Raw genomic sequence first — 12,600 nt, 5'->3', positions numbered from 1 at the left:
GATTTGAGGGGAGATCTGTCAATCTACAGGCTTGTAAATCTGGTGCCTGTCATCAGACAAATCATGAACAACTATAACAAAGCATAGAATCAGTGGACACATGGGCAAATATGATTTTGGGAGTGTCAGCACAGCTCTTGTACATTGGGAGTGCACCAGAGTTTTCTGAAGGCATTCACAACCAAGTAGGTAAGATTTAGTTGAAAATATTTACATGGTTTTCTGAAACACTTTTGACAAGATCTCTTGCCAAAGGCTCTTAAGGAAACTAAGGATCAATGAAATAAGAGGGAAGGTCCATGTTTTCATAAATAGCTGATTTAAACACATGAAAGAGAATAGGACTAAGGGGTCTGTTTACACACTGAAAGGAGATGCACAGAGCACTCACAAGCTGAACACTGTGTGAGCATCTCATAAAGGATCTGGTAGAACCAGAACCAGAGAGGAGCAAGGATGTGTGAAACGGTGTCCGCAGGAGCAAGGACTTAACTAGAGTTCTTCTGCTTGGAAAAGAGGCAAATGGGGGAGAGGCCTAGTCAAATGGTCTAAATGGCCACGATAGTCACAATTCATAAAGTGGCTGCATTTTTCAATATTTCATGTTACATATCAAATGAGCACTATGGAGCATCTGGTGAAGCTGGCGAACAGCAAGTTCACAACAGAAAAAGGAGGCAGCTCCTCACACCACATTTACCAGGAAGTTTTACCAGGAACCAGGAAGTCCCTGCCACAGGACGTTAGGGAAGTTGCATAATGTCAGGGGGAAAACAGACAAGTTCCTGAAAGAGAAAGCCCCTCTGGCTTGCTTAGCCATGCCCTAGCTGCAAAATGTTGGAGGCTGGGAAAGTACCTGTAAGACCTGTACTTGCCCCGCTCTTAGCCAGTCTTTAGCTTGGTGGCCACTGCTGCAGGCTGGTTACTGGACTAAACAAACTCCTTGTCTGACCCCAAACAGCTCTTCTAATCTTCTCATGTGGACGTTCGTACAAATGTTAAACTCCTCTTACCAATGCTGACAGCCATTCTTACAGACCCTTCTGATGCCCACAGTGCCAGGAGGGTATGTCTGGTGATGAAAGGTACCTCTGATAATGGTAAGTAAGCCATTGAGCCATCTGATATTTTCTCCAGTAAGTGTACATATTATACATGTATAAATAAATGCAGATCCAATGTTCCTAAGTTTTTAAACTACCAAAACCAAATCTGGGATTTTCAGTAGTGCTTTTGTGTCTTTGACAGGACGCCGAAACCACCCACAGCTCCTCCTGCCACACTTTGTAATGAAAAAAAAAATTTGTTGACATTCTGTGGTAAATAATCTTAGCTAGAATTGGAGTAATTTACCACTTACTTTCATTTAATGTGTTACGTTTTTGTACACCCAGACTCCACAGTGTTAATATTTTAAGTAGCAGTATGTCAGAAATCATGAAATTAACAGCTTAAAGTGAATATTATTCTGCCCCCCCCCCGTCTTCAAACTGTATTTTTTAGTATCAATGACATTTTACTTGGCAGTTATTCTTTTATTCTCCTTTACTGTTACAGATTCTCTCACCCTTCTCACAGGCCATGTGAAGTCCCAGGACCTTTATGAAGACTTGGTCCATTTTCCTCTTACTCTTGTCAGTTTCCGATACAGTGGTATTTCTTAACCTCCTTGAACTTTTTGGTTCTGAGGCCTGCATTTTCCTCATCCATCTTCTTATTCTTGGGGCCCCTATTTCCTTGTCTTTCATGGGGACTGTGGTAGTATCCGCAATTCTTTGCTTTCTTCAAAGCCAGTATTTAGCATTATCTCATGTTACATTAGATGGATGCACACCACAAAATTTATTTGCTATGAATGCAACAGCTTGTCTTTTTCTTTCATTTCTGTAAGGTTCTCCCTCGTGCAGAATCACCTGCCCCTGCCATCTTTCCACTAGGATAATGTACTCTTCTCCCTTCGGGCTTTTCTGTGCCCCATATTCTTCCTATTAGTATACTCTTCCCACCCAGTTCCCTCTTCCTTCTTCTAAGAAGGAACCTCTTCTTGAAGCCTGAAGTGCAAGGGCTCCATCTGGCACCTCTTTCGCTCAAAACAGTGCTTTGGCCTCCCTCAGTATGAGCGCAGCCAGGCTGATCACCGATTCTGGGGATGCAGAATTGCGGGACAGGTTGAATGTTTGAGCATTGCATTGCAATAATACAAACAAAGACGAAAGAGGAACTGACATCAGGCAGGCTGTGGGCCTTGCAGATGTAGCCAATACATGTCTAGCCGTACATACAGAATGCTCTTTGATTTAAAATAGCTAAACATCATAACACAATCCCAGCATCAACTGTATCATGAGTATGGGATTTCACAAACTGCTTCCCTCCTCCTTCCCATTATTACTTATTTATACAGGAAACTGACAGAAATAACCATTTCCAAATCTAAATTGCTTCCAAACACCTTACCATATGACATTCTATGCAGGTGTTGACCATGCAGTGTCTGCTTATGCAAAACGTACACTGGAAGATTTTATTTGTACATCATCTGCTGTTCTAGTGCTGTTTGCTTTCAATTCTGAACCAAAATCCTTTATTCTGACTTGTTCTCTTTACCATCCGCTGTTTTTCAAGTCCTTGCTCCCTGACAAAAGTAAAAATTTCACCATGGTTTAATCTTTTATTTTCCAGTTCACTCACAGATTTTTGTTTATTCTTTATACTCTGAAAATTTGCTGAAACCTGTCTTTTTTAATCTGTTACTCTTGGCAGTTTTGGAGTCCATCAAGGAATTTCCCAAACAATTTTGAAGTATGTGACTTTTGTTCTTTTTCTAGAACAGTGTTTGAACAGGAAATCATGATCAGCATACCCATCTTTTCAATCTACTGAAATATCCTCAGCTCTTTTATGCATGTACACATCCCCAAAATTGAAATACTTCTTCCTCTAAGTAACTGTTAAGAAAAAGCAAGCTTTGTTTTATAACTTCAGTCCTTTTCTGTTGGATTATGTTGCCAAGTTTGCTGTTAATTTAAATAAAACAGTCGAGATGTGTTGAGCTAGAAACTGGATGTTTTGGCACTCAGACATTGGTAGACAGAGGGGAAAAATATACAAAACTGCACATCATTAGGAAAAAAGATGTGGAACCCAGAAATACCAACAAAAATGTTTTGAAATAAAGAAATGCCATTGCTTGAGAGGACTAACTGAAGTGAACACTTGATGATTTTTAGCAACTAAGTAAGGTAAAATTGTTTTGGCAACTGTTGCCCACCTCTCCTGCTATTCTGTGAGCTACTACCTTCAAGTATAAAGACAATAAAAAAGCATGATGAAAAACTGTTGGTGGATCCCTTTCTAATTTCTCGCTATGGGAGCCGAAGGATTTTACCTGCATCTGAGGTTTCTTTTCTACAGCGTCAGGGCAAACCTCCCATGCTTTAATGCACTATCTAGGCATATTAGGCTCCACTAAGAGAGGGGAGGCAGAACGACTGCCTTTTTAAAAGAACTAACCACGTATACTTTTGGAGAAAGAGCACAATTTAAGAGAACAGGGGCGACGAGTTGCAACAGAGACACAGAAAAAGGCGCATGGCAGACATTAGATCTATTATGCGAGGAGACAATGATCTTTACAGCACACTCGGGAGAGATCTGGAGGCTTGAAGGTGAAACAGCGCTCAACCGACCACCTACTTCTGCTCTCCTCGTTTATTCCTCCTTCAAGGTATCGGTGGGCAGGCATTCCAGTGCATCCCCGGCATTTACTGGTCCACGCTTTCCCGCAGGCAGACATCTCATCTTTGCACTTGCTCATCCGAGCCGCGCATCCGGACCGTTTACACCCGGACACCGTCAAGGAGCAGCTAGGTGGCGTACGACAAAGACCAAGATGAGGCGGCTCACAGCGGGACTGGGGGTTTTGCAGGGTTGAGAGCAGGCCGAGGGGCCGGCGGGCGGCACGGAGCCAGCACCACCGGCCGTGGCCCCTGGCGGGCCCCAGAGCTACCCGGGCCTCGGAGCCCCGCGGCCGCCTACCCTCCATCCCGCGGACCGCCACCCCCGCCCCTGAAGCGCTTCGGGCAGCGACCGAGGGCGAGGAGGAGAGCGGGCAGCCGCCTCGCCCGCCACGTGCGGCGGGACGCTCCTCCTGCCGCGACGGCCCGAGCGGCCGGGGGGGGTGCTGGTGGCGGTGGCGGGGAGGGGGGGGGTCTGCTCGGCTGCTGCCGCGGCGGCGGCGCGGGGCGGGGGTGACCGGGAGCAGGGCGGGGGGCAGCGCAAGCGTACCCGCAGCCCGCGGAGCCGGCGCTCCTCTCGCGAGATGTGGCGGCGGCCGGCGGGCTAACAGGCTTTGACAGGCGGTCGAGCGCCGGAGCGCCGCGGCCCCCCGCCCCTCCCCGGGCCGCCGCGGGGCGGATGCGGCGGCGGCGGCCATAATCTGGGCCGGGAGGAGCCGCCGCCGCCGCCCTCCCCGCGAGCGCCGCCGGCGGGCCGGGGAGCCGCGAGCGTCGCCGCCGCCACCGCCGGGAGCGGGCGGAGCCTGGGGAGCGGGCGGCGCCGCCGGCCCCCCCCCCCCTGCATCTCGCCTCAGCCCGAGCGGGGGAAGCGAGCGGGCGCTGCGAGGCGACGCCGGCCGGTTCGCGTCCGAGTTCCTGCCTCCGCCGAGCGGGGATCAGGTGGAGCGGCCGGAGGGCGGGGGCGGGGAGGCGGGAGGCACCGGAGGCCCCTTCCTGCTCGGATCTGCCACCCCACGCCGGCCGCCGGCCCCGCGCCGCTCCCTCCTGCTGAAGCCCCGGTGGGCTCGCCCGGCGCGGCCGCTCCTCCTCGCGTGTCGCTGTCAGAGCGGCGGGCGGCGCCTTGGCGTAGCGGGCGCGCTCGGGGGAAGGCGAGCGGGGGCAGGAAGGCGGCGGGGGCGGCGGGAGCCAGCGGCCGTTGCGGGGCGAGAGGGCGGCGGCGGCGGCGGGGCCGGGTCCCCCCCCGAGGGGGCGCGCGGCGGGGCGGGGGCCCTGGTCAGGGGGCGGCGGCCGCACCGGAGGCATCATCACCTGGCGCTGCGGCGGGGGGGCGGGGCGGGGCGCGCGCGGCGCCTGGCGTTGTCTGCGGCGCGCTGCAGCCCCGGGCGCTGGTTGGCGGTTTAAAGCAGCGGAGCCGCCGCCGCGAGGCGCGTTCAGAGCAGCGGGGGCCGCCGCCGCGCGCAGTGCTCGTCCGGCGAGGAGCAGGCATGGAGGGCAAGCAGCAGCAGCTGCCGCCGCCTCCCGCCTCCGGCGCGCCGGGAGCCGCTGGCGAGGAGCGGCGCCCGGAGGAGGGCAAGGATGCGGCGGGCGGCGGTGCGCTGGGCAGACCGCTGGGTCCCACGCCGAGCCAGAGCCGCTTCCAGGTGGACCTGGTGGCCGAGGGCGCCGGCCGCCCGGCCGAGGAGCCCCGCAAGGCGAGCGGGGAAGGCGGTGCGGCGGGGAAGGGCAGCGAGGAAGCCAAGGGCAGGTTTCGGGTGAACTTCGTGGACCCGGCGGCCGGCGACGAGAGCCCCGGCGAGCCGGGGGGCGGCAGCTCGGAGGGCGGCAATGTCAGCTTCCAGAACGGCGGCGACACGGTGCTGAGCGAGGGCAGCCTCCACTCCGGCGGGCACCACCACTACTACTACGACACCCACACCAACACCTACTACCTGCGCACCTTCGGCCACAACACCATGGACGCCGTGCCCCGCATCGACCACTACCGCCACACGGCCGCCGACCTGGGCGAGAAGCTCCTCCGGCCCAGCCTGGCCGAGCTGCACGATGAACTGGACAAGGTGAGCGGCTGCCGCCTATCCCCCCCGTCCCCGTTCTCCCCCCACCCCGCCACCTCCCCGGCGGTCCCCGGGCCGGGCTGGGACCGGCCCCGGCTCTGGCCTTGCGCCCTCCCCCCGCCGCCTCCCTGGGGCTGCGTTCGGCGCTTGTGCGCCCCGGGGCGTGCGGGTGCTCGGTGCAGGTCGGCAGCGGCGGGAGGAAAAAAACCTGAAAGCTCGCGGAGCCTCGAGGAGGCGCAAACAGCGCGGATGCATCGCGTCGCTTGCGTCTTTTTGTTTTCATGACGCAGTGAGGTGTCGTGTCCATCCCCCCCCGCGCCCCACATGGTTTTGGGAGATGGTCCCCATGGTGAGAGGCAGTTACAGCTGGAGATCTGCGAGGCAAACATTTTGCTGTAACCGAGAGAAACAGATGCAGCGGTTTTCCGCTTCTGATCCGCACTGCCTTCAACAGATAGGGAATTCGGGGTCTGCAAGAAGTGCTAGTTTGGGAAAGGGAATGAAAATGTTTGGAAGGGGCGGGGGGGGGTAAAGAAGGATGCGCTCACTTTTGGTAGTGACAAGAGCTGGAAACGCATGCCTCTTCCCTGTGCACGCAGTGCCGAACCAAACCGCCTTCTGGCGATGCAGAAGGCTGCACAGATAAAGCCGAGGCTCCTTCTTCTTAAGGAGTCTTTTCAGTCGTGCTGAGTAGCCCTGCGTGTGAGGGCGTCATGGTCAAGGCTTCAAAAATTCTGAAGCTGTGCATGTCAAGCTTTTTCTATTTTGGACTATTCAGTATGTTACTGGAGACACGTTGCAGTGAAAGCTTATTTGCATTGCAGGCAGCCTTTATTAAAGGCAAGCTTTAGCTGAACTTGGAATTGATTTGATGTATATTTTAGATCATGATTAAGCTATTAAATTATCATGACTAAACTAAAGCCAGATCAAACCATTGCAATGCTGTTTTCTTGCAGTCTGAAAACTGCCTGTTGGTATTCAGCTGCGCTCTAAGAAGTCCATGTTCAATATAGATTTTTCTGCTGGGTTTAGGGAAAATAAAGGAACAGGTGGGCCACATCCTAATGAAGCGAAGAATATTCTGTTTCCAGAACTTTTTTCATCCCACCTTTTACTCCTTATAGGTGGAGTTCCATGAGAAAATATATGTTCTTTTAAGACTGTCTTGTTTTCACACCATTATTAGGCAGCTCAGTGCATCTGCACTGGTCTGTGGGGTTTCTTGGGCGATTCTTGAAGTGTGTTTTTTGAAACCGATTTTTCATCTGTTCTGGTAGAAATAACTGCTTGGTGCACTATAGAGATACTTCCTTGCAACATCTAAGATTAGATATCTAAATAATTACTAACTGTAACAGCAAATTACTTTTGCCTTTCAGGTCCACTCTGGATGGAGTTAAATGATGTTCTATACTCTGATTCTAAGTTAGTATGGAATGGAAGTTGGCAATTACTGTCTTGTGCATGGAGTTAGATATGCTATAAATAAGCCACATAACATATGTGAAAACATACTTGTTTTTTTCTTTTTTTGACACAACCACCCCCACCCCCAATTTCTGAGTACTGATCCATGATGGGATGACCGGGTCGTTAGATACTCTGTTCTGTAAGCAGAACATTACTTGAATTGCCAAGCTTAGCAGATAGTTTTTTGGTGTGTTTATATTGCAGCAGTCTAGAAGGCTCTTTATGACACCATTAAGACATTGCAGTGCAGAATCTAACTTATTCTGGAACTATAGTTTCTAAAAGTGTTAATTTCTTCATAAAGGATAAATGCATGGTAAGCAATTTTCTTGGTAGGTTGTGGCATAGAGGAGCTGTAGATGACCTAATTACAGTATCATTATCAGAACAGTTTCATTGTGAGCATTAATTTCTCAAATGTCATGAATTTGTTCTGCAGTGTAGATAGGTGTCTAATTGAAGATTTTTTTTTTTAGCCATGTCCTGTCTGCTGTGCCCCCCGCCACCCCCCCCACTCAACATTGGGGACGGAATATGCAATTTCAATTACATTTGATATTATACTTAAGTATTAATTTAAAAAACTGTCATAGTATAAACTTCAGAAGTTAAGTTGAAGTTCTGCATAGTAACTCAGCTGTTCTGTAGGAGGATGTTTCATTTCCGAAACAATTAGTGTGTTAGCATTTAGGCTTACATGAAGAAGGGAAGCAATTGTTTTCACTTCAGACCTTAGCAAAATAGTTTGCAAGATAAAGTCGAGAACACAAAAGCTTTTAATGAGGGTGTGTCCTGCATTCTAATAGCATCGGATACTTATATTTTTCCCAGTTTCTGGAGTATAAAATATACCACATCTGTGATTATGTACTTGATTTCTGGCCACAGAGTGCTGATAACTTTTAAATCATGATGGTGCCATACTTTTATATGAAAGATATTCACAAAGCGATTGTGCTTTTTCCATTGTGTTTCAGGGGGCTTACTGTCTCCATTCCCAAAATGACTTCAGTATCTGCTGACTAACAGTAATGGTCTCTAGTGTTGAATAATACTGTGCATTAAGGAGGATATTTCACTGACTTCTGAGAACTTGAAAAATTAACCTCCTCTTTAGCTGTGGTTTATGTACTAAATTATCTTGTACAGCATGTATGTCAAAGACTTATTAGGGCAGCTGGTATAAACAACCTACCCAGTACCTTTATATAAAATTTGCACTCTGTAAAGACCTATTGTTATGCCCCTGCTTCTTGGCCCAGTGCATCAAGGTTGGCAGTTATTTTGTGTTAAGACTGATCCAAAAATGTGTTCACCAGCCATGTGGTTCACTGCTTTGAATGTGGTAATTTCATCTTGCAGTTAGTTTGTGCTATTCTTTTTTCCTTTTAAAAGGTAAATAAATAGTGAGGCAGTGTTGTAGTAATGTTGATGCTAGTGCCAATTACAGAACAGATTCTTTTTTTCCTTAGTTTTATTTACAGGTTTCATCTGTCTTAACTCTTCTACTGATTCTGTTCACACAGAAAAGAAAACACTGTTGGAAGAAGATGCAGTGTTTGAGGAAGATGCGCATTCGCTTATAGACGGGGTGCCTTTTGATAAGGGTTTTTCTTGCTGTCCTGGTAGGATAGGTGTCTAACCACTTCAGGTTTCATGTGGCTGTTTCCAACAGTGGCTTTCCCAGTAGAAAAGAAAGGGATTGTTCTTGAAGCTGGTTGTGGAAACACAGCTGGGTAATGCTGCAGTACTCTGAAGTGGATGAATTGCATACTACTGATCTTGGTCTATCATGGTAAATTTCAAGTGAGAGGTCTTGTCTTAATATATCTTTGTAGATAGCCAAGGTGATCACTCTGTTGCTTACCCAGTGCTGTGCATTAGTTTTACTCTTCTTCAGAGAGATGTCAGAAGGAATTCGGTGATGCTGTTACAGTTGCCAATCTCATAGATAAAAGTGATGCTTTGCAGGAACATTAGTCTCCAGAGATGCAGAGGTGAGAGGATGGTTAGCAACAAAGAAGTGGGAGGGAAACAGCATACCACCATATGTAGGTTTTTGTTGCAGTTGCAGTGGTGTCCCCTGCCCTCTTGAGGGGATCTGCCTTCAGACAGTAGCAAGATCAAAAGTGTCCTAGCTTTTCTTATCTTTTTTTCTATCTCACAGTTTAGTAATATCTCTTTTGCCTAGGTCAGCTACCTCTGAGTAAAGCTATAGCCTGTAGAAGACATTCTGTCTGCCTTTGTCTTCTTCAATGTAAAAATTACCATGCTGTAATGTCATAGACCTTACGGTTCTGGAGGGCTAATACTTCTGAAGTATTCAGAATTGGACTGTGTTTTAGTAATCCACTGCTATGCATTAATTTATAATTTTTGTGTATAGCATTGCCTTAATTGGAAAGCTTATATTTTTTGAAGAATAATATTCACAGTACGTGAGTGATCCTGATTTGGTATGTCTCTTATGCAGTCATTTAAGCTGTGGTAAGCGGATATTATGTCAACTAAGCCCCCTGCTGGTAGCCTTGTTCTGTTGTTTGTTAAAACACTCACTGAAAGTACTAGTCGATTCCCTTGTCAGGCTAGATGGTAGTGATCTCAGAGGAAGATTTTTACACCACCCCCAGCCTGCCAGCCCAAATTAAAAAAACAAACAAACAAAGCCCCAAAGGCATTTAAAAACACAAGTGTGCTTTTCTTCCTCCCACACAGAAATTCATGCACCTGTCCTCTGAATTTGGAGACAGAAATAAGAAAGAACACATTACTGATAGTCTTGATGCAGAATTGAGGTTTTTTGTTTGTTTTTACTCAAGTTGGATGGCTATAATTCTTTTAAACTATCTTTCTGGCTTTGATTTGTATTTTCCTGAGCATTGCAGTTTTGTGATAACTTAAAATGTTTAACTTAATCACAGTGAAAAGGCTGTATATGGCACTCCTTTTTAACAAAGAATGTGTTCTCTCTTGAAAATGTTGAATGACTGCTGCACCTCTAACTTTTTTTTCCAGTTCTTGGTTTGTGTCTGCTTAGGCTGTAAAGAAAACAGAGCTCAGCTAAAGATGCATAAAAGGCTAAAAGATGATTCCAGATGATTCTGGGTTATCAAGTTAGCTGACCATGTTATATAAGGTCTATCTTTTAAAAACTACTTCCTCTCCTCTCCCTCTGCTGAAGACTGAGACCCTCTTGCAGATAGTTTTTATTGTACTACTTTGCTGAATCTTGCTTACAATCAGTAGGTCTCCTAGTTCTTGAGTCAGTGATTTAATTTGGATAGCTTCTTTTCCTTCTTGCTGTCCTTTATATTTGTAAGCAGAATTTAAAATTTTCTTTCTGAACTTCATTGTACTAAAATAAACAAAGAGAAACTCTTTTAGTCTCTGTGCTCTTGGATGTCATAGAAGCCTCTAATTTGTAACTGCTCTTGTTCATTGCTTTTGAAAAACAGTGAGCTCAATGCACCTGTGCTCAGATGAGGCTTTACTAGCATCATGCAAAGTGGTGTTTTTATGCTTTTTCAATCTGTGTGGAGAATTCTCACTTTGTTTATCATGATACTGTGCTTAATTACCACCATCTTCATCAAGGGAAAAAATTACTGTACGGCTCTGTTTGCAGCAGTAAATTGTTCATTAGTCCTTCAGGGTTTGTATTTTATAAGGACCATGTGTATTTTGTAATTTTACATCCTTTGATGCTTGAATCTCTTATCTGATCTTTGTGATAAGTCTTTAGTGCAAAACACCTATGGAATACTGAAACCCTTGAACTGTGTTCAGCAGACTGCTAGTATTGCTTTTACTGCTTTGTTTTTATCTTGTTCCAGAGAAGCTGGAAATAACTGTTAATGGGTTATAGTTTGACAGCAAAAGTGTGGGCTCCTGTTGAAAGGGGTAAGCTCTTGTGCTCTTTCTTTGTATTTTTGAGTTGGATCTGGGAACTGATGTGCTTTACAGAAAGCAAACACCCCCCTCAAACTGCAAAATCTTGCACTGGATGTGGTGAGTCAGTTCACTGATCCAGTACACCAGTGGCCTCCACGATCTTTTTGGCTGCACACTTGTATCTAAAAAAATTTTTCAGGATGCACACCTAATATACGTATATTTATTTACTTATCAATTATATATGTGTACTACTGTACTGATATTGTGTATGGTACAAAATAAAAACTAAAGGATGAGATAAAGATGAAATAAACATTTTCAGGAATCTTTTTGTACTTTAACATTACAAAAAATATTTTCTTCCCACACTCCCAGTGGACTGTCTTGTGCACCCCTTGGAGAGCACTGCAGTGTACTACAAACGCCTTGAGTGCTCATGTCAGAAGAAAAGGCTTTGTAATTTGCCAGAAGAGTACAACTAGGGAAGGAAGGAGGAAGTGCCTGTTTGGAGGTTTGGTTTTTTTTAATAAACTATTTTTGCTGACATGTTGTTAGTATCAATGACTAGTTCAAGACCAGAACCTGAAAGAAAGCAATAACTTCTCTCTAGCTGGGCAGCTTTTCTTTCAGCGTAAGCTATTTGAGAACTGGTTAAAGAGGACGGTGCTACAGAATTAATCTTCTTCTTAACTTTTTCCCTTTTGGTACTGCATTTGATTAGACCTTGGATGATTTTCATTCTTGAAGAACATTCTTGCAAAGGAGGAGGTTGGCAAGATCAATATCTTGGAGTAATTCAAACTAGTGTACTACATCTTCTCTTGTGTCCTTTAGATTTTTTCTTAAAGCTGCATATAATATTTGTACATGAACAACCACACAAACATTTTCCCCCTCTTTGTGGTATAGGTGTTGTGGTTTAAGCCCAGCCGGTAACAAAGCACCATGAAGCCATTCACTCCGTCCTCCCCCTGCCACCCCCTGGACCCAGTAGGATGAGGAGGAGAAGATATGAAGAAAAGCTTGTGGGTTGAGACAAGGACAGGGAGGGATCACTTGCCACTTATGGTCATGGGCAAGAGACAGGTTCAACTTGGGGAAGAAACAAAATCAATTTAATTTACTACCAATGAAATAAAAACAAGGGTAATGGGAAGTAAAACCAAATCTTAAAACACCTTCCCCCCACCCCTCCCTTCTTCCTGGGCTTAACTTTACTCCCGATTTTCTCTATCTCCTCCCCCCCCAGCAGCGCAGGGGGAAGGGGAATGGGGGTTGGGATCAGTTCATCACACATTATCTCTGCTGCTCCTTCCTCCTCAGGGGCAGGACTCCTCACTCTTCCCCTGCTCCAGCGTGGGGTCCTTCCCACTGGAGACAGTCCTCCATGAACTGCTGCAGCATGAGTCCTTCAGGCACAGGCTGCTCCGGTGTGGGCTTTC

The 12,600-nt window shown here is 47.0% G+C and overlaps 2 protein-coding genes across 3 annotated transcripts in view; one reads left to right on the top strand and one right to left on the bottom strand.

Moving 5' to 3' along the window:
• Positions 1-1,345: 1,345 nt before the first annotated feature.
• On the bottom strand, positions 1,346-6,074 carry LOC142027139 (uncharacterized). The gene is made up of 4 exons (XM_075020824.1): positions 5,674-6,074; positions 4,288-5,547; positions 3,697-3,866; positions 1,346-2,143 (listed from the first exon to the last, which is right to left on the bottom strand). Exons 1-4 carry the CDS (start codon positions 6,072-6,074, stop codon positions 2,088-2,090), a joined length of 1,887 nt encoding a protein of 628 aa, XP_074876925.1. The 3' UTR covers positions 1,346-2,087.
• SLC12A2 (solute carrier family 12 member 2) overlaps positions 5,076-12,600 on the top strand; it is a 63,520-nt gene continuing 55,995 nt past the window's right edge. For both annotated transcript variants that reach the window (XM_075020848.1, XM_075020849.1), the window contains exon 1: positions 5,076-5,794. In XM_075020848.1, coding sequence (XP_074876949.1) covers positions 5,222-5,794 — 573 coding nt within the window. In that variant the 5' untranslated portion in view covers positions 5,076-5,221. The remainder of the gene's footprint in view (positions 5,795-12,600) is intronic.

The sequence above is a fragment of the Buteo buteo genome, chromosome Z (assembly GCF_964188355.1).
Source record: "Buteo buteo chromosome Z, bButBut1.hap1.1, whole genome shotgun sequence".
NCBI classification, from domain to species: Eukaryota; Metazoa; Chordata; class Aves; order Accipitriformes; family Accipitridae; genus Buteo; species Buteo buteo.
The sequence above is the reverse complement of the archived record's forward strand: the minus strand, read 5'-3'. Positions and strand labels throughout refer to the sequence as shown.